At 39.0% G+C, this 22,610-nt stretch overlaps 2 protein-coding genes across 3 annotated transcripts; one reads left to right on the top strand and one right to left on the bottom strand.

Annotated features, from left to right (window-relative positions):
- The first annotated feature begins 1,490 nt into the window (after window positions 1–1,490).
- Window positions 1,491–6,147, top strand: LOC135482088 (phosphomannomutase 2-like). Its single transcript, XM_064761923.1, has 7 exons — window positions 1,491–1,867; window positions 2,292–2,406; window positions 3,067–3,143; window positions 3,722–3,813; window positions 4,386–4,485; window positions 4,912–5,103; window positions 5,437–6,147. Exons 1-7 carry the CDS (start codon window positions 1,799–1,801, stop codon window positions 5,542–5,544), a joined length of 753 nt encoding a protein of 250 aa, XP_064617993.1. The 5' UTR covers window positions 1,491–1,798; the 3' UTR covers window positions 5,545–6,147.
- A 638-nt stretch (window positions 6,148–6,785) lies between these two features.
- Window positions 6,786–20,628, bottom strand: LOC135461324 (integrin beta-1-like). Of its 2 annotated transcripts, XM_064738354.1 has the most exons (18): window positions 20,563–20,628; window positions 19,657–19,715; window positions 18,913–19,004; window positions 16,864–16,962; window positions 15,752–15,815; window positions 15,303–15,361; window positions 14,806–14,870; window positions 13,620–13,674; window positions 13,356–13,411; window positions 13,069–13,168; window positions 12,406–12,533; window positions 11,588–11,663; window positions 10,691–10,775; window positions 10,054–10,163; window positions 9,621–9,707; window positions 8,434–8,572; window positions 7,478–7,587; window positions 6,786–7,194 (listed from the first exon to the last, which is right to left on the bottom strand). In XM_064738354.1, exons 2-18 carry the CDS (start codon window positions 19,706–19,708, stop codon window positions 7,180–7,182), a joined length of 1,392 nt encoding a protein of 463 aa, XP_064594424.1. In that variant the 5' UTR covers window positions 19,709–19,715; window positions 20,563–20,628; the 3' UTR covers window positions 6,786–7,179. The 2 variants fall into 2 exon arrangements, with proteins under 2 accessions (XP_064594424.1, XP_064594425.1); XM_064738355.1 differs by lacking the exons at window positions 18,913–19,004; window positions 20,563–20,628 and having other exon boundaries at window positions 6,787–7,194; window positions 19,657–19,680.
- Window positions 20,629–22,610: the final 1,982 nt, after the last annotated feature.

Consider the following 22,610-nt stretch of genomic DNA (forward strand, 5'->3'; position numbering starts at 1 on the left):
TCCTTCCTCAAGCTACTCACTATGTACCTTATCTGAAGTTATACCAATAGAAAATACTGAAATAATTTGTGCCTTTGCAATGACTTTTTACAAAAAGCAAATTTCTGCGCAAATTTATGGATTTCAGATATTTTTTTTCAACCCGTCTTTTGTTTTGTTGTTTTTATTGAAAAGGAGTCTATCTCTGTGTATACTTCACCAGCGTCTGTCACAGTTATGAACAGAACGCTGTTAACTGACAAATGGTGTAATTATAGCCTATATTGGTTTAAACATCTACACAATATATATATATATATATATACTAATTGTGCACGTGTTCAAATTTTTGTGATAATCTACTTATATTTTGTTTCAGCGACCCAGGAGTCTCTCACCAACGCAGTCGCTGTGAGTTCAAATCCATCATTCTGGCTTCCTCTCCGGCCGCGCGTATATGTCTGCCAGCATCGAGTAGATGGTCGTGGGTTTACCCCGGTCTCTGCTCGGTTGCCTCCCACCATAATGCTAGCAGCCGTCGTATAAGTGAAATATTCTTGCGTACGGCGTAAAACACCAATCAAATAAATAAATAAATGAATATATTTTGACCATTTCTTGCAAGCTTTATAATTTTACATTTATGTGGTACGTATTTCTTTGCAGCCAGTTCCTGCAAGTGTATATATGCCAATTAAAGAAAAGTTTTAGAACTGCATAACTGCAGGTGTCTGGAAGACATTTTCAGCATGTGAACGACAGTCCCTTGCTTTGGCACAAAATCTATATTTTGTGGTAATTTACAGATTTTGGACATTTTCCGTCGGGAACATAAATGAGACCCACCGGATTTTGTAGGCGAGTCACATATGTACAGGGATACATGTAGCTTACATGTGACCATCTGATTTCCCTGAGAGGCCATGCAGAGCCTCGCCTGATCATGTGCGAATCAAATTATGTACAAATGGTACCGTCCTCGATGTGCGATGCGCGATACGAGATATCCTTATCCGGCTTCTATACATTTGAGTTGACATCTACGTCAACGTTCTTACGTTCTTGACATCTAATCACTGTTTCCGTGGTGACTGAAACCTGGATGGATCTCAGCTAAATTAAAGACATTCTTCAGAAAACAGTTAGGCTTCTAACATCATGATGATTCGTGGTTAGAGTGTGTTCCTGTAGAAATTATTCTAAATGTAGTATTTTTAATGCTGTATTCAATAACATAATCTACATCGTAATTAGACATACCTGTAAGCTGTCTGTAACTGTAGGCTATTATACATAGCCTACACTATAGGCCTACTTATATTTCTTCGCCTTCTGGTCAAATCCACGCGACTTGTGAAACCACCTAGAAATATTAACTTTTCTCGCCTTTCATAAAAAGGAGTAGGCGTACAAGTAGGATTGCATAGCCTATGTCTATGTACATGTAGGCCTACGGGCGTACTTGTGGAGCGAAATTAAAAACAAATCTCCCCATTTTTATCTTGTAAACTTAGTTATGGTCGGTAAGTAGCGCACATCGACGTCCGTGCGGTACGTTACTTCTATTTTTCGCCTGTGATATTTATCCTAAACTAGACATCGCGAAATATTAACGTCGTCCGGCGCGTTTGCGCGATTAAATCAGGTTTATCAGATGGTAGAAACCTATTGTCTCCGCGTTCTGACGGTATTGACGAAAATCCCCCGTGCGAGGAGAATACTTGTACACGTTGTTGCCAGTAGAGGCGGGCCCGCTCCTGTGATCTTACAAAATAACACCCTTTTTCCAATCAGTTTGAGTTCACGTTATTAGAATATCATGTCAGGCCGAGACACGTCGATATTGTGCCTGTTTGATGTGGATGGAACCTTAACACTTCCTAGACAGGTAAGATTCAACGTTTAACAGATTCAACATATCCGCTTTACAACAACAACATGTCAACTTAACCACGTGTCGTATGTAAACATTGCAATCAGGACAAGGTTTACGCCGACGTAAGTCTTTCTGTAGTATCAAAAAATTTAATTTTCGGAGAAAAAAGTATTCTTAGGGCGATAAGTTAAGAATTGAAGTATTTCGTGGGGATTAATGGGCTATGCACATATACAGATGATAGCCTATGCAGCCATGTATGCCCGCGCTATAGATATACATGTGGCTGATGCAATGTTTTGGTGTATAGGCTTAGTTGTAATTCTGGTAGAATTTACGGGCCAAATAACGGTTTCCACTTGTCATTAAAGCTAAACGTTATAACTTAAAAAATTGAAATACCGATTTTATGATTATAGTGATCATCTAATTGTAGGTGATTACACCTGAAATGCAGACCTTCCTTGATAAACTTCGGGAGAAAGTTGTGCTGGGAATTGTTGGTGGGTCAGATTATGCAAAGATCAAAGAACAGCTCGGCAGTGAAAATGGTAAGGTTAGGTTTTTCAGCAAGAGAGTACTCCAGAGAATGGTTTCAGCTTTTTGTGCTGCATATGCAGTCCTTGAATATTTTACTTATAAATTTTGGTTCTGTCTGCAAGCCAGGAAATAAGCTAGAGCAAGCACAAAGACCTGGACCAAATAGTATTTTGAAAGGGCCATCTGTCTGGCACAGAACAAAAATAACATCGCAACTTTTTTGATAATGTTAATAGCTGGAAGATTTGCAATTATATCCTTCACCAACTTACAGATTATTTTCAGGCTTGATCTGATGATAGTGACAGTCATAACATACATGGAACCTCCCACCAATGCAGTTACTGTGAGTTCAAGTCCAGCCCATACTGGCTTCTTCTCTGACAATATGTGGGAAGGTCTGCCAGCAACCTGTGGATGGCTGTGGGTTTCCCCCAGGCTCTACCCGGTTTCCATCCATAATAATGCTAACCACTGTTATGTAAGTGAAATATTCTGGAGTGCAATGTAAAACACCAATCAAATAATAAATAAATGATAAATAAATAAATTATTACATACATAAATTTAGACAAGTTAAGCAGCATACTCTAATGGTGATATAATAGATCACAATTATATTACAATATATGTTTAAAGCCCTTCTAACTTTATCTTTGCTCCAATTCCAGTGCCCAGTGGATATGATTTTGTATTTGCCGAGAATGGACTAATAGCATACAAAGACGGTAAACTTATTGGACAACAGGTAAAATAAATATATGTGTCCTTATATATGTCATTCTTATGAATCATATGTGTTTCATTTTAAAGCCATTTTGTGCAAAAGACCCTTATCATTAGGATAAAGATTGATGTAATTTTGGCAAAGACAGTGGTCATATTTTTGAAAAAATGGTTTAAAATGACTCTTGCTTATTGTTCAGATGGTCAGACAAAATCTGGAGTTCAAATCCTGAATACAACTGTGAAAAAATTCCTGACTAACACAAATCAGATATTATAAAACAAACAAATCTATTCTTACAAAAGGCTAAATTTGTTGTTCCGTATCTCACATTCGAAGATTTACAAAAATGTTGACATCCTTAAATAAGTCTGAGTACTTGTTGTACTTCCTCTAGTTATACAGTTGTACAAAACAGATGTAGTAGCCGAGGACTTTTGTGTGCTTAACGGTACGCCTATTCCATGTCCATGTCTGTAGCAGGGATTACTTACAGTGTCACTCAGGTTCAGTGTTAAAATCAGCTTTTTTTAGTGTACTGTAAATATCACATCGTATTCCATATCAGCACATATATTTTCTGTTTATTTCATTCACAGAGCATGTTGAAGTTCAAAGGAGAAGAAGTATTGCAGAAAGTATTAAACTTTGCCCTACAGTACATGTCCCAGTTAACGCTACCTGCAAAGAGGTGAGATACAATATACACTGACCTGCCATAAATGTGTAATGTCAATTGAGTGATATGGCATTATATCTTCTAATCCTCAGATTATAATGTGTTATTTTTTTCATATAAAGTGTGCCGTGTTTGAAATGTCAGAAGCCTATTCCGTCTTGCTTTGTGCAAACTGTGAACACCATTAAAGACAAACTCTAGATAAAGAGACATGTATTACTGAAAATTGTTTTGTTTACTACTATTTGTGTGCTTATTTTTTGTAATGCCTACTCCTTAGTTTCTTAATATTAACCGTGGTCTTGTCAGAGTTATTCCCCTTGGTTGTGACAACATTTTCTTTATCACACTTCTCTTCTTATTACTATTCTGTGTAGTACATTATTATTTGTATTGCAATATTTTCTGCAGCACAGTAAACTGCACAGATGGCTCTGTCACTCTATGAGTGAAATCATATGCAAGTATTGGTGTATTCACTTATACCTATGCATGTTTGTGCACGTGATGTTATCCCTTGTGTGTAAAATGTCTTTGCCAGGTGTAAGTCCCGTTAAGTGATGTATTTTCTGTGATGTTTTCAGAGGTACATTTGTGGAGTTCAGGACTGGTATGATTAACCTGTGTCCTGTAGGCAGAAGCTGCTCTCAGGAGGAAAGGATACAGTTTAGTGATTATGACAAGGTGGGTGGGCTAATCACACAAAATGGCAATACAGAGTGAAAATAAGTTGTCATTGAAACAAAGTTTACAGTTTTACTTTGGTGACTTTATTTCAGTATTTCCATTACATCGTTTCTTGACTATTTGTATTTCTAAATGTTTATGTGCCTCTAGTGTATCAAACTGAGAGGGATTTATGGTCACCTGAACTTATTAGCATTGTACAGATTATCGTAGGAGGAAAGAAAACATGTTGTGTTGCATATTTTAACGCTGCATAGCTTATATATGTACCTGAGTGATCTGTCTTGTTGACATACATGAGTCCAATCACTAGCAAACTCAGTGCACAAGTAATCTTATCTTAAAACTGCAAAAGTGTCAGCAGAAATCCTACCACCATAGAGGAAAAGCACTTTGGGAACATTTGTTCTGTCCTGTTTTTAGGAGCACAAAGTCCGAGAGAAGTTTGTGGAGGCTTTGTACAAGGCTTTCCCAGATGCGGGATTAGAGTTTGCCATTGGTGGTCAGATCAGTATAGACGTGTACCCTGTAGGATGGGACAAGCGCATCTGTCTACAGCACCTGGAGGCAGAGGGATTCAAGGCTATTCACTTTTTTGGGGATAAAACAGAAAAGGTACACAAACTTGTTTTGAATTTTTAGGAAATTTTTTATAAATAGGACATTGTGGGGAATAACATTAATTGAGATGAGAATGTCTTTGGTAAATTCTCTGAACAACAAATTCACAAGATGATTGGATAATTTATCAGTTTTTCAGTTTATTTTTATATCCTCTGGCAACATTTAAAAAAGATTCATTCGGCCTGTTGAACAAAAATTTAAATTTGTTTGGCCTTACATTGTCTATCAGTCTTCATTCATTTCATATATTCATCTATTGGATAATTTTTCAAAAGTCTTTTCTCAATATATAGCTTAACTATTTTGTTTGTTTTTTCCTCACAGGGTGGAAATGACCATGCTATATATGAAGATCCTCGTACAATAGGCCATAAAGTTACCTGCCCAGAAGATACGATCAAACAGTTAACTGAGTTACTCTTTAAAGATTAAATATTGTGAATATGTCTGACATTTGGACATCGAGGGAAATATGTATTCAGTCTATGACAATCATGCTTAAGAGTCATATATTTTTTCTTATTTCATTGTACATGTATACATTTTTACCCCAAAAAATAATGTATTTGCTTAAATGTTGAGGTGATAAATTTTTAAACTGACCAAAGCAAATTATTCAGTGAGGGATTAAATGTGGGTATTTATAAAACCAGAGTTTTTATTCTTGTGATGTGGTTCATGTTTATGATATACATGGATGTTGTTGTGTGGTTCAGCCAGATTCAGTCGGAATAAATCTTGAGTGCATGCGTAATAGCCTAATCAAATAAATCCATAAATAAGTCAGTTTAAATGAGTACAGGCGTTTGCTCATGTAGCTACAGTGTTGACCTCATCAGTTGATCGGCATCTGATTAATGACATTGCAGTCTCGAATCCAGCTCTCTCTAAATTAACTGAGGCTCCAAGTCCTGTACCTAATGATGAGCCAAGGTGTACTCTGGGCATTTTGTTTCCTTCTACCCATAAACCAGTCCGTCATATGCATGTAAGTGAAAACTCTGAACATTAATGAGAAGGCTTATATACTAAGTACATGTACAACACCCATTTGGCTGAGGCTCTGATGTGATACTGGTAGATATTTTGCGGTTGCCCATAAACCTCATCTTGAACCATAAAGGTGAACTATTTTGTAGTCCTTCCATTTATTCATTTCATTAGTGTATTACCCCGTGCTCAAGAATATTTCACCTATACGACGCCAGCCAGCTTTAGCATGGAAGATGACCGAGTAGAACCAGGGCGAAACCAGCGACCATCCACTGGCACACCTTACCACATATAAGTGGAGAGGAAGCCACGCGTATAGTGCCCGCATTATGCACAGAGAAGTTGTACATTCCCTTGTCCATAGATGCTTTAGTGACAGTGAGAGACCGCCTGTGCCCGTCCAAGGCCGTTTGTACATTCTTACCTCGGTTGAAAAACCACTTGTCTGTCATAACAGTTGATATGACACAAAGGAATGTGCAACACAAACAAAAGTCTAATGTTTCATCCCTTATAAACTCTTGTGAGTACATGTATATTCTGCTATCATCCTGGGCTGACTACAGGATATTTTGGACACACCACATTTTACAATCTACCATACACTTGACCTGCAGTGTGGGGTGAGTTGACATTTTTTGTGAACCCTGAACTGACCACATGGTCGTTTTATACACTTCGCACTCTACAATCTAAAGCACACCTGCACGTGACCTGCAATGTGGGATGATTTGACATTTTTGTAAACCCAGAACTGACGACTGGGTATCCAATGGAACACCCCACACTCTAAAATTTACCATACACATACACATGACGTTTTGGTTATAGTCTCCACGTGGTAAACCATTTCTTACTTCACATCGATAGCTCACGAATACATGAAGATTAAAGACTTTGTACAATATACACCACCATACATTTATTCTATCACTTCTACACTGTCAACATTCGCTGGTCAGAAAGAAGGCTCTTTATTAACAGTTTCTCTAAGCATTTCAGAGTCGATATATTGTACTGCAATAGTTTCATCCACAAGCCTGTAGGCCAATCTGGTGCGTTCGTCTTCTGCTTTTATACCAGTAACTCCTGCAAGAAAAATATTGAAAATATTTGAGAATAGAAACATTGAAATATTTATCAACATCTTTTCTTGGGAAGCACTGATACATTTTTCTTCCAATATTCAGTACATTCGATTCATGATAAAGACATCAACTAAGCCTACATGTAACATTCATTTAAAGCTTGCCTACCATCTTTCCATGTCAATTTTTCCTCTGTCAATGCAATGGACTCCATAAATTCTGGCAAACATTTCTTGCACATTTAAGTTTATGGAGATAGTCCAGTTTCAGCCTGATACATGTACCTTTACTCTGTTGACTAAGACCACCATGGAACCGTCGTGGATGTAGATGTAAGCATATCTCATAATCGTATCGTCGTCGTCTTGGGAAGCACACAGAGTGTTTCCGACATCTGTGGACAAAACGGTGTGAACGGTTTATCATTTGGTGTGATGAATCTGGATCCATAGATTTATTCTTATTGATTCATAGCTCACTGACAAACGCTGGAAAAGGCAGTGATTCACTATATAAAGAAATTCAATACTATCGTAGTATAAGCCTGCGGAGTTGTATGTCTTTCGCCATGGACTTGGAGAAAGCTGTTCCCAACAATTGTGGAGAAATGGAATATAGCAAAAATATATTGGAGAATATTTCTTGAATCATTATGTAGGAGCATTTGATTTGTCAGCTTTCGTCTGAAATAAAATAAATCAGTGCACCGGTAGGGAAAAACTTCAAACACATAGAGAAGTCAAACATATTCCTATTCTTCTTATGTTAGTTGAGGAACCCTTCCTCCATTGACAAATCGAGCTGGCGTGAAGTAGACATAGATAATAGATACCGCAGTACTCTTGTAAGATGACACTGATATTGCAAAATGTATTAAGTAGAGGTGTTCGCCATGAAGTGGCACTACGACCGAATGTCAGGAAAAACTCTTAGTCACTTTTGTTGGTTAACAAACCATACTCTCTCTTAAGGCTCTGGTCAGTATAATGTTTGGAAACTGATCACTTGTGAGATCGGCTCTCTTAGATGACGCAAAACCCTTCAACTACATTTTTTATTCGTTTTTGGCGTAGAAATGCAAGGTACTAGCAGTAAAAACCAGTGTAATCGTACTTGAATATTGAACTTAAGTGTTAAGATGCTCGATAAATATGGGCCCTGGGCCATAGATTGAAATTTAAGACTTATAATAAACCAATTTATGACTGTGTTTTCAAAGATTTTACCAAGCAACACTTACTTGTTTCGTCAATGTTGTCCACCAGGGTGATGCCGAGAGCTGTGCACTGTGCACGACATTCCTCCTCATTAAGGGGGCCAGTCCTGAAAGCCGTACACTGGACGCAGCTCTTCAGGCTGTGGCAGCGACTGGCACATGTCTCCAAAGGGAAAGATTGAGGGATTAAAGGATTAGATGAAATTCAAATTATTCGTGTGATGTAAGAGGGAACATAACCAATACAAAGCCAAGTGCATAAGTTATAGCCTGAGGGAAGTTTTTATACGGATGTAGGCCATTCTTCAAAAGACCGCTTCAGTGACACCCAGGATCAAAACCCGAGTCGTGTCATACCAAAGACTTTAAAAATGGTGCTTGTTGCTGCTCACTTGGCGCTTTGCACTGAGAGGTTAAAGCAAGGAAATACGACTGACTGGCCCCGTGTCAGTATGATGTGACTGGGTGGAGTGTCACGCCTGCTATCTTCGGCATGATACTTCAGCGGAGTTAGACTTTGGCGGCATGGACTCACTTTACCACAAGAAGTAACGGTATATGTGCACATACATAATGACTCCCTGTCGTCATATGACTAAAGACTTCTTAAGTACGACGTTAAGCTTCAAGAATTCAATCAGTCATTCTTAAAAAGTTGCTAATCTTCAAAATGTTGAATTATTTCATATGCTTGAACTTCGATAACTCCGTCGGATGGTGGAAAGTTAGGTCCTTTGTCACCCTGCCTTTCCACACGTTTTGTACTGGTATCGTATTTTGCAGCCAGTTCATGTAAGAGTTTATTTCCCTTTCCACTGTTGGACAAACAACGGAACCTTTCCCACCTACAGTAATTCGGGCTTATTAGTTGTGTGGCCTATTATTCATGCCTGTCGTTCGGAAACCGCATGGTGACGAGTTACTGATGTATTGCAAGAGAACAACGGTCAGTCCAGCTTGGAACCGAGACGCCATTACGGGGAAAAAGATACCCCATTGATCAGCCTAGCACAATATATTCAGGAATGGCCATATGAAAAACTAGCTCCTAGATGGGATCTGGTGGAAACGAATTCTGAAAGACCAAGCTTTATATTTACCAGATTTTTGTATGAGTATACCTGCAAGCGGCAGGCTAGATCAGGGATGTGAAATATGTACAGGGGCCTATGTACGACAATAAACTAAAGTTTGTTGAGGACATGACATACCGGACAGTCTTCACATGTTGGTCCCATCCACACTCCGTCACACTCACACTGTCCACCAATACACATTCCGTGATTGGCACACAGAGACTAAACGGGAAGAGACAGGTATATTTGATATATAAATTTAATTGCAGATGCATATTTTTGATATATTTATTTAATTGCAGGTGTAAATATTTGATATATTTAATTGAAGGTGTATATATTTGATACTTTTATTTTATTGGAGTTCAACAAAATACTCAGGAACAAACATTAAAATAACTGTTACACATTATTACTAAAGTGGAAATTTGCTACTTCATCATGCAATAACAAATCTGTTATCATGGTCATTGTCATCATCATCGTCGTCGTCGTTGTCATCATCATCATCATCATCATCACTGTCATTATTCCCCCAAACCTGTCTTAAACAAGGGAGAGGACTTACGCCATCAGAGGACAGGCAGGGGTCGCTGTCTGTTGCTATTTCGCAGGCGGCACCTGTAAATCCGTCTTTACACACACACTGGCTGCACACGCACCGACCGTGATCGACACCTGCATGTGTACAATAAATTACACATTGAAACTCCATCTTGTCTGCACGCAAATATAAATGGATTATATATTCGCGCACTTATTGTTTTCTGGTATAACTTTAGCTGGTCTATATCTTATTTCATCAGATGTGCCAGCTATACCTTGGTTCCTTAGTCTAAATTGCAGAAAGGTAGAGTCTGTTCGCGCATCATAATATATTTATTTATTTATTTGATTGGTGTTTTACGCCGTACTCATGAATATTTCACTTAAACGACGGCGGCCAGCATTATGGTGGGAGGAAACCGGGCACAGCTTGGGGGAAACCCACGACCATCCGCAGGTTGCTGACAGACCTTCCCACGTACGGCCGGAGAGGAAGCCAGCATGAGCTGGCATCATAATATAGCCTGTGTTTTACTGACGTAATGGATAATATAATTCGTGAACTAAAAATGTTTAAACTAAAATAATGTTGGGTATTGCATATTAGTTATGTGAAAGCCAGAGCTTTAGTTACACATAACAATGCGTTTGTAGCTTACCCCCACAAATCCCTAAATCAGTAACGGGACACGCAGTGTCGTCACATTCACAATAACGCCCTGAATATCGGACAACCCCACCAAGCTGAAAATTAAGAACAAAATCATCAAACTATTCCCTGAGACGTTCCAGGAATATGTCATTTCAAAATCTCAAACATTTTCCATTTATACCTAAAGGGCTAAAAGGAGGCGGGGGGGAGGTCAATATCTAGTGCCGGGCCCCGATAGCGCAGTTGGTAGAGCGTCCGCTTCGGGAGCGGTAGATCCAGGGTTAATCCTGGGTCGGGTCACACCTAAGACCTTAAAAGAGGAAGTTGTAACGTCCTTGCTTGGCGTTTAACATGAAGGGGATAGTGCAACGACTGGTCGGCCTGTATCAGCATAATGGCTCGGGCGGGGCGCCTTACTTGCCTTCGGTAAGGTGTCTCAGTGAAGCAGCACTAGATAAAAGAGCGGTGGAAATCCGTCCTACAACATGGACGCACATCACATGCACTCTAAGGATTCCTTCGTCGTCATATAACTGAAAAATTGTTAAGTATGACGTTAAACCCCAAGCGCTCATTCACTCACTCAATATCTAGAAGTGGCTATCACCGCCAGTGTGAATAAATGGGATTTCTTGGGTTTAATCCAATGGTGTTTTGCTCTGCTTGATGTTGTTATCTGTCACACTAAACTGTTACCTTGTATGTTTTGATAGTCCCTTAAACTGTTCAACAGTCCTTTGTTCGCTAATTAAGACGGTTAAAGCGCTGGCTCGCTTCGACTCTCATGTCCTTGACTAATGTAGTCGTGTGTTCGACTCAAGCTCTCGCCATTTCAGCTGCAGCTTTACGTCAGGAGGTTTGCCTAACTGATTATATGTTTTGTGACGTAGCGTGTACCACTTACGGTTGGCTCTGGTACCTTGTTACAATGACAATATCCGCACACACATTCTCCTTGTCCTGAACAAACATCTGACGACCTGCATGTGAACAGAGGACATTTGAACAAATGTGAACAGAGGACATTTGAACACATGTGAACAGAGGACATTTGAACAGTGAAGAACATTCTATCACTAGGCAAGGCCCAGCTTGTTTCGCTTACCAGTTAACATTGCTGTATGCAATTAGCTCACGAAGTGCAAATTGCTTTCCCTAACAGGCCACGTATACTGAGCGCAACCAATACCAATCCACCAAACTCTGGTGCAAGTAAAAATAGACATTGCATTATTCAATGATTTCAGAAAATTATTTTACGTAATTTTTGGATGTTTATACCCTTTGTCTTACTCTCGTGACCGTATTCTAACCTTAAAATAATGCACTTTTAAATTCATTGTTGGGCTACTAAAACCTTCTGCCACGCTGTAGTGTCCGTACTCCATGCATTCCATTACTGGACCTTACCTCCTGCCGCACTGTGGTGTCTGTATTTTACACGTAACCATGCACTTTCTTTCTGGACTAAACCTTTGCCATACTTTGGATATTTATTTAACATGTATTTACTAATTTTTCATTGGTATTTAACATCGTGTTCAAAAGCTGTTCACTTATTTGACGGCGGTTATACTTTGGTGTCCCTAGGTTAATCTATATGCTTAACCTCTGTATTATTGGACATTACCTTCTGTCAAACTGTCCATGGTGTCTACATTTTGTACTGAACTACAATGTGCTGTCCATATTCTTCACTAAATTCCTCTTAATATAACTTACCCCTCAGCCACGCACCGCTGTTCGTACTGACTCTTCTGACACTGACAGCGGTCACCGTTATAACCAGGGTAGCAGTGGCACAATCCACACAAAACCTCTCCATTGTCGCTACAGTATTCAGCAGGTTCCTGACAATAGTCAAATAATTTGAGTAAACTTAATCCAAAACCCTTTCTAACGACTCTTACTTTCTTATCTGTTGTCCTAAACAACAATGATATGCGAGATATAAAACATTTCCAAACAGCGTTTTCCGTTGTTATCAGGTCGTTACTCGGTTCTGAATCAGTTACTCTTCACGAAAAAAAAACACGAATATATTATGACATCATCTATGTCCAGAGAAGTGGACATAAATTCCTTGAATCGAATCGAGATCACCATCAAATCGAGTGGATTGGTTTTTGTGACAAGGCCGAACTATGAACACTCATCAAAATCTATCCATAACTTTCCCCTAAAACTGCTAAGATATCTTACTAAACTGTACAAATCTTTCACAACAGAGAGCACTACTGCCGCGGCATCTGTGTCGCATGTGCCAGTGACAGAATCGTTTAAAATGCCTGCGTAAACAGATAAGACAGACAGACAGACAGACAGAGGTCGGCAAAAACATTGCCTCGTTTAAGGAAGGTATAACTTACACAATGCCGTACTTACCGACGAGGCGAAGACACTGTAAAACTCGCAGGCACAAGTACATCGGTTCAGTACATCAATCCTGACATTACCACGTATACCCGAGGCTTTAAGGCGCATCCTACAAGAGGAAAAGTTCATAGGGCTTAACACAATGAGGACGCAGAAGCATCGCTGGAAATATACTATGAATGGTTATTGTCTTTTCACCTGAGCTTAAGTATTTATATTTTATCAAGGTAAAACTGTCAATATCTGGACGAGAAATAATTGTTTCGTATTAAAGACGTGACATGACAGGCACAAACCTTGTGTTGCTGTCATCTCCACAACCTGTCAGTGTCAATTGTACCTGGAACTCCATCTGAAAGATTGAAACCAAAACGGTCGGACTAAAAGCTCTTTTTGGCACGACTATAGAACTTAACGAGTTTTTCAAATGCTTGCAAACAAATTTGGAGTGTTCACTATACATTAAACAATAGAGTGGACTGTCAATTAAATAAGAGTTATCCTGAGTGAAGAATGCGAATACGTGAGTTATGACCTTTGTTCATTGTTGAGCACGTTACCTCGTCTCCGGAACCTCTGACAGGACACGATAGCCTCGGTCCTGAACCTATTGACCTGTAGGGACAAAATTCTATCTGATCATTGATCATTATACAAATATACACAGAGAGAGAGGGGATCTCCAACGTAGTATTATTTATTAAACGAGAGTTAAAATATTTCGTTTGTTTCAAAATGTTTGACTCAAGGTTGATAAATTTGGTATTACAGGGTCACGATTTGGAAATTCTGTTTATCCCGTAAATGGAAAATCGAAAAAGTACAAAATTATGCCTCAGATCAGTAAGAATATTTTGTCTTGCTTCTCTTCTTACACAAGGTCGTGCAGCAGTGCGGAGGAATTTAATTATGTGACCTCAGTCAGTCGTCCTCACACCAAAGCGCAACATTTATATGCAAGGTGAAATGTACGCCTCTCAAAAGAGTTCAACACAGAACGGCCTTTACACACACAAGCTTGGGTCGATTTTTTAAATGATCATCTATATACATCAAAACACAGCATCAAATAGTTGCTTTTAAACAGTTTTCGAGAATTCGAAGAGTCGCGGGAAAGCAGTCAGGGGTGTAGTACGTGCATGTGTGTGAACGCTCTGATGAAGTTTTATGAAATTCTATGCACAAACACGCACTGACAAGAATGTCATTCCCAAGGCACGTGTGACTACAGTTTACATCTCTTCGGACGATTGTGAAAACTGGATTACCTTGATACGACAGTATTTATAACTGTTGACAGAAGTGGAGACAACTAAGTCAAGTAGTGAAAAAAAGTAGCCCGGTCCGTGTGTAGCTTTTGATTGGCTGATTTTTATGAATGAACTTTTGTGAGCCAATCAAGTAGCTCTTTCGATGTTGTTGACGAAAGGTAGGATACGATATTTATCCCACTCCCTTTATCCCTGGGTCATATTTACCATCGCAGAATATATAACCTAAACAGAAACAAGATTAATATCCAACTTACATCGGCTTATGATTGCAAATCTGTCACACTCTCAATGAACGGAAGAAATAAAGCGGCATAGAGTAGATTTTATACCAAGATATAGCGAAAAGAATCAACGATATAGCAGTTTTCACAGGAATATAGTGTATATAAAGTTTCCTAGTTTTTACGGGTTCCACTAGGGAGTAATAAGGTTCTCACTCGCTAAGATGTGTAACAGAAGTATGTAGGCTTACCCCGGGCACGGTGACGTTATAGAAATAGCTAGGTTTGATGGTTTGTTTTTGGTCCGCAGTGTGACCTGGTAAACGAAAGGAATGCGTTAATATGACTAGATAAACAAGTAAACGAAGCATATCAAATTGCAGTCACTGAAATTGTGTCCTGTCACTTTCATGGCAATGTTAAAAGATTTCGTATGGAATTATTTTATTCCTGTAAAAGGAGCAAGATGACTGATGCAATACTTAAGTTCAAATAAGTGTATTCTTAGTGAAAAGAAAGGTCTTAAATGATGACCCAGAACGAATACTTGACAATGTCCATACTTTGAGATAATATTTTGAATGAAAGATAAGCCATATTCACTGTTATGTGAATCTTTTGCTTAGTAGTTTCCACTTAATTCAGAGGAATAGTTTGATCTATGGTGAAAATGTAAATAAAATTGAATATATTCATAGCAATGTTATAAGAGTCAGGTTGTGGTTTGAACTTTATTTAATAAACTCACTCTGTTTTTGCGAAAATTATCAGGGATCATCACTCTGACTGTGAAAGTTACTGGATGATCTAAAAAGAGAATGATTTACAATTAATGTAAAGTTTGCAGAACACATAACAGAGCTAGCTTTGGTACAAATTGCAGTATTTTTGTCATTTGAATAATATTTTGTACCATAATCAAGAACATTTCACTTAGACGACGGCTGTTAGATTTTATAGGCGCGGAAAACTGAACAGACCCGGGGGATGTCTGTTAGCATTCTTTTCGTAATGCTGCAGTTGGAGTTTGATTTAAACTCGATATCTTATTGACAAAAAACATTAATTCTCTGCAGGGCTAGCGACGTTCCCAGTATGGGATAAAGTTAACAACTGTAGACACTAATTTGAAAAAGGAAGGCAATCAAGTGAATGATAGAAACGTCATCTAACAGGAACTCATCATAATTGACTTACTTTTGAACAAATCAGCTGTGACTCTCTGAGGTGTAAAGAATCTTGATGGGGAGAGTGGTTCAGCCTAAAACATATATTTTATGACCAATTAGGTAATTATGAGAATGGAACAGGTGTCTACTTATTACTAACATTCTCCATGATCTGCTCTCAAAAACCAAAACTGTACCGGTTTGTTCACATGTATTTGAGTAGCTCCAGATGTAAATAAGATGTATATCACAAGTACACAATTTGGTGCACATTGAAAGTGTAGCTGCATAAAAATGATATATAGAAGTATAAATGCTCCTTTGCAAATTTGTTACAAATAATGTGAACTTGGGGTACAAATCTTGTGTATACAATTACTTTTAGAGAGAAGAGTGTCCAGGAGTAGGAACGGGTCTCACGCATGGTTTAAACCATACATATATATTCCGTCAAATACCATCGCTCTAAACTCCGCGGTCGAGGGGGTTAGCATGGTGCAATGACCCAGGAGCCTCCCACAAATGCGGTTGCTATGAGTTCAGGTCCTGCTCATAATGGCTTCCTCTCCGGCCGTACAAAAAAACGTCTGGCAGCAATCTGTGGATGGTCGTGGGATCTGCCTGTCTTGCATAATGCATTCCGCTGTGGTATAAGTGAAATATGCTTGGCTACAGCGTAAAACAGCAATATACAATTATAATTTTGGCCTCGGTAAATATGGAGTGTCCAGAATCTCTAGAACTCACTTCTCTAATTCAACATAACTTGGGGCATTAGGGGCGGTATATGCATGGTGCTGAATGAAATCAGGATATATATATATGTATACATATTTCTGATTAAAGACTAGCATGGTCCACAATATTCCTTGCGACTTTTGGTCATCAGTGAAAACTGTTAGCTAAAGCTTACTTACATGACTTCGTCCTAATTTCTTGCTTTCTGTACTGTCTTAATGTACAGGTTCATTGTGTGCTACGCTGTTTTGGACTGACCATTATACAAGAATACATCACACAATCACCCAGATTTGCCAGTGTTTTGCACCAAAGTAGAACTTAAGAGAGATATCAAGCTTTGTTTTTCAGATTCTGCCTGTATGTTACAGTTGGCTTTGTAACGTGACAATGTCAACTCACCTGTGTGATTCGCAAGTTGGCCTCCCTAACAGCTGTGACAGTCCGACATCCAGCCGCTACCAGGCTGTCCTCTAGGTCACACCGCGTTCTCATAAAGTCCTACAATGTTAGCTTTTACAGTAAACGAAATCACTGTCCCCAAGAAGAACTCTGACCTTACATTATTTTTATACAAATCGAAGCAAGGCAGACTCCGGTTACTGAAGTCAACCTATCTGGCATTCTTTATTTTGGCGTAACTACGTAGCCATCTTCAGAAATGTACAACGGAAAGAAATGTTCAGGCTATACATACATGTTAGAGAGCAAAAGTAAATCCAGCGTGAGCATTCACAGAATAACAAAGGCAGTGGAATAATTTTGATTTAGCTCTCTATTTCCTCTGCAGGTACATAGCTACTTGGAAATATAGGATACCACGCAAATATGTTGACTTCAATCTACGTGGAAATATAGGACGCTAAATATGTTGACTTAACTATTCGTATATATATAGGTTCCGTTCTTTTGTTCTGTCTTCAAAAATTGTCCGCTAGCTACATGTGCAAATACTTTACTGAAACCAAATTCATAGTGATAGGTGTTGTATAAGATAACAATTAACAGCAGCTAATGGTAGATAATCCTAAACGACGGACGTTATACATAATCTGCAAGCCCTCATATGCACATGTTCTATACTTTTATAATCTTATCTTTTACACAACATTGTCTATTAACTTTTTGTCAATCAAACCACCTCAAGGTATTCTATTCCAGATAACTAAAGAGCTTAGATTTACGAATTTTACATGTTCATGCCAGTCCAGGAAAAGACGTCAAGGATTACATTATCTGGAACTATTATCTGGCGTTCCATAACATCATAACGGCATTCGTCAAATTATCTGGCATCCCATGACAAGGAGACGACACGCCTTACATTTTCTGGCATAAGATAACAAAAACAGGACATCCCTTACATTATCCGACATCTCATAACAACGAAAAGACGACGTGCCTTAATACCTTATCTGGCACCCCATAACAACAAGACAGCATGCCTCACAATGTCTGGCACTCCATAACAACAAAACAACATGCTTCACAATGTCTGGCACTCCATAACAACAAGACAGCATGCTTCACAATGTCTGGCACTCCATAACAACAAGACAGCATGCCTCACAATGTCTGGCACCCCATAACAACAAAACAGCATGCTTCACAATGTCTGGCACTCCATAACAACAAGACAGCATGCTTCACAATGTCTGGCACTCCATAACAACAAGACAGCATGCCTCACAATGTCTGGCACTCCATAACAACAAGACAGCATGCTTCACAATGTCTGGCATTCCATAACAACAAGACAACATGCTTCACAATGTCTGGCACTCCATAACAACAAGACAGCATGCCTCACAATGTCTGGCACCCCATAACAACAAGACAGCATGCTTCACAATGTCTGGCACCCCATAACAACAAGACAGCATGCTTCACAATGCCTGGCACCCCATAACAACAAAACAGCATACCTCACATTATCTGCTGTCTTGTTGTTATGGCATGCCACACTATGTCTGGAATCCCATAACAACAAGACAGCATGCCTCGCATTATCTTGCATCACATAACAACAAGACTCATCACATAACAACAAGATCTCGTCTTACATTATCTCACCACAACGACAAGAAGATATGCCTTATATTATCTGCTATTAGTGCTGCAAATCGAGATGTCTTATCTCAGCCCTTAATGAGAAGCTGTCATGCAATAACATAATCTGCCAATCCAGAAAGAAACCACGGCATGCCGGATGTTATATATGTAAAATGTTGGTAGAAGTTATGTCAAAAGACGGTCCGTTTGACGAAACCCGTATACATATATCTTTTAAGGAATAAATGATATGACAGTAGCAAAATCTGTGGTGAGACCTAGTTTAAAACAAAACAGTAAATAAAATCGCCAATAATGCCTTTATGACGCCAATCATTTAGAGACCTATCTTAGTCTTTCCCTAAATCACAAAGTATAGGGATGAGCATTGGTATTTACCACGTCGCTGCACCATTTACAGTGAGGGCCGGCTGCTTGGCATTCTCCACACTTATCCATTATACGACACACCGATGGGTCTGTGCTTTGGGCTGGATAAGCACAGAAATGATGTTAAGGTCACTGAATTAATGCAATTGATAATGGCCATAGCCCTATTTATACAACGTTAGTGTTGACAATATTCATCAGGTGCAGCCTTGTGTTGAGAGATCACAAGCCCAAATATTTGAATTAACAGTAAACACTGTTTTTTCCATTATTTTATCAGTTATTGATGAGTCCACGTTACCTCAAAATATACAAATTGTGGCTGAGGCAAAAATTCCAGGTATGGAATCACATAGAATCACCGTTGTCGAAGTCCATTGTATTTCATCCCACAATAATGTTGGCCGTCGTCGCAAAGGTGAAATATTCTTGAGTGCAGTCATGGCGGTGTAAAACACCAATCAAATATATAAATTCATTTTATTTTATAACTGCATACAGTATTATAGTCTCGTTACAATGCTAACAGTTGGGGGGAAAGGTGAAACACACAGAATAAGCACATTCTTGCTTCTTTTCCGACCGTGCGTGGGAAGGTCTGCCAGCAAGTTACGGATGATCGTGGGTTTCCCCCGGTCTCTGTCCGCTTTCCTCATACCGTCGTGTAAGTGAAATATTGTTGAGTGCAGAGTAAAACACCAATGAAAAAAAGATAATAATAGATTCAATAACAGGTGAGTGTGGCCAACTTACCAGTAACAACAGCTAGAATACAGGCCACGGTGACGATGTAACCTCCTGTCATTCTGTGCCTTTGAAAAGGTGAGGATCAACCAGTAGATGATTACATATCTCGTCACTCACGTGTAATTAACTTACAGCGGCACATTGGGTCAGAGAGCAATAGGGCATTTTAAAGAACTTTACAAGAAGAAAGTGCAATCTACCAATAGATGATTATATATTGCGCCGCTCAGGTGTTATTAAATTACAGCCGCACACAATGTCAAGGAACAGCGGTTCATTTTAAAGCTATGCAAGAAGAAAAGAAAAAATTATAGGTACATTAACTTTATCATAATGCAGTCAAGTAATGGCGTAATTCTATGGGGTGATTCACTTAGGATACTAGTTGAATGTTGCAATCGCGTACTAACCTCGAAGAGTGAGGGCATATTTTCTCATATGGTATAAAATATGGTCGAAATATGTTTAGTGTACCGGTACTATTTGCCACAGTCGACTTCGCGACAGCATGTGTCGAAACATCAAAGTAACCTACTGGTGAACCCTGTTAATTGCCAATCCTCATTCACTTTATTCAAATTATGTAGTAACAAGTTGCATGATTCGTCTTATAAATAAATGTAGGCTTATTTGCTGAAAAAATAAGTTCCTGTCAGACACTTACAAACCTACTTCACCTTTAAACGTTAACCATAATCGTACCTATTGTTTGGTTTTTTAACTAATGTCTGTGCGCAACTTTGAGTGACTTACACAGAATTTTTGCTGTAAAGTAATGTGTAAAGAAAATGGTCCTCTCTATAACATTCCTTTTCGGGATGTTAAAGGTTGTAAAGACGGACTCCATGTACGCAATAAGCTACATACAATAAACTGTATTCATATTAACTACATGTACGTGCAAATACTTACGTCTTGAATATGTCCTCCGAGCTCACGCGTCACCCTTGTCAACGACAGCTATGGGAAACTCCGGTGTGCACCAGCTTAAATCATTTATAAGTACATTAAGCAGCAGTTATGCTGGTGGTAAATGTCAGGGTAATTGTGAGTAAATATGCTAGACAAGAGGGTATAACGCAGGTACTGCCCCCCATATTCAAGTGCATGGGCCCGCTGAATTCACCTAACTACAGGATTGTTTCACGTTCACGTCTATACTCGCGGTTCACGACCAGCCTTTACTGTAGAACAACAAAACCCTCATCACTGAGCTCTTGCAACAAGTAACAGTCTTCACAGGGTATTCACGCTGACATTGCATCTACTTAAACCTAAACCTAAGAAGTGGAATTGTTGCTAAAATGACCAATCATTAGTGTGGACGAACAATGAGCCACAACATAGTCCATCTGTATTGTTAGGTTAAACCCTGCATAATATCAGGTGCAATTGTATAAGTACAAGCTGATTTCAAGGCCAGGCTCACTATCAAATTAATTTTCGAAATGTCAAAAAACATAAAAGAAAAAGGCGCATCCATTTAGCCTATTCTGTTTCCCTCTGTGTTCGACTCAATGTATTTATTGGCTGGTTTTACAATGTCATCTTAGCGTGGGAATCATCGTGACATAATCCTGATCAGGGTCGATTTAGTCTGTCAGTTACGACTTAATGTCTAAATTGGTAGGATAATAATACCTTATGGACGCTCAGTGCGAGATCACGTAACCATATACAGATCTATTACGCCTACAGAGTTATTATACTGCCATCATACTGCCATTTTCAATATATTGTCACTACACGGGCAAGTCAGACATTGTAGTCTCGTCTTCTGCAGTGGCCTGTTGGAACTACATTGTGTTCTTTAACGTCACATTAGGTTTTTGCCACTTACCACTTTTCAAACTACTATATCTCTGCATTCTTGTATAATGCTTATACATATAGAGTTATAAGTGCATTCATAATTCGACCTTGTAACGAACTGTTTCAAGCCAAAAATATCTATTTGACGTCCTCGGTACCCACTAGGCCCGAACAGTTCACCGCAGAATTCCATGTGTTAAATATATTTCACTCCACAGAAAACCGTAAAAGATAAATCTTCTTTCGAGAACATTGCTTAAGTTGATAATACTTCATCTTACGTGATTGGTGTTTTGCGCCTTATTCGAGAATTTCTCACTTCTCATTTATGGTGGGAGGAAACCTGTGGACACTTCATTTTAAGACTTTTCTTGCTTTTGAGCCGTAATCAACGGTCAATCACTCAGTGTATTTCTGTAGTGCACATTCTAAGCTCTTGTCAACAGCTATGTTAGCATGGAAGACGGTATACTTACAAACCTCATGTATAACTCTGTCGGGTGAAAGCTACCTAAGCATCGGTTGGAAATATGCATATGCGTACATATGGGTATAACATTATCGCTCAGATATTTCTACAACGTCGGTTGAAAAAATAATCCATTATCGGTAAAAATTTACAACAGTATATCGCGGGGCAATGGCGGGCGTCATTGCCCATTGTAAAATCAAAAATGGTAAAAATTGGTTGGATAATACAGTATAGGTATTTTATATAGGTAAGTTTAGCTGACAGGCCTTCTCTATTTCAAAAATATCTGCGTTACCTCACCGCTTGTTCGTCGATTTTTTTTGGTAATAGTTGAAAAGGAGAATTTCGCGTTTTTAAATTCCCCACATACAGAATCACTAAAAACTTCAGATTTCCCTTCACGGTGTGACATTTGTTCAACGCGGCGACGCAGAAAGTTGCGTCAGAACATACAAAAGCTCATCGTTTGTATGTCAGCGTTGTTTCATACATTTCATACACGTATTCTCTTTATCTGAAGAGTGTACATGATACTAACCGACGCCTGAAGCAAATTTTATTGACGAATGCTGATCAAATAGTACCACCTGAGAACACCAGTGGTGAGTCAAAGTGCAAGCAATCCTGCACTAGATCCGAAGGTCAAGTTTATCTCGTGGTGCAGTGATGTAAAGCG

This window comes from Liolophura sinensis, chromosome 1 (assembly GCF_032854445.1).
Source record: "Liolophura sinensis isolate JHLJ2023 chromosome 1, CUHK_Ljap_v2, whole genome shotgun sequence".
Taxonomy (NCBI): domain Eukaryota; kingdom Metazoa; phylum Mollusca; class Polyplacophora; order Chitonida; family Chitonidae; genus Liolophura; species Liolophura sinensis.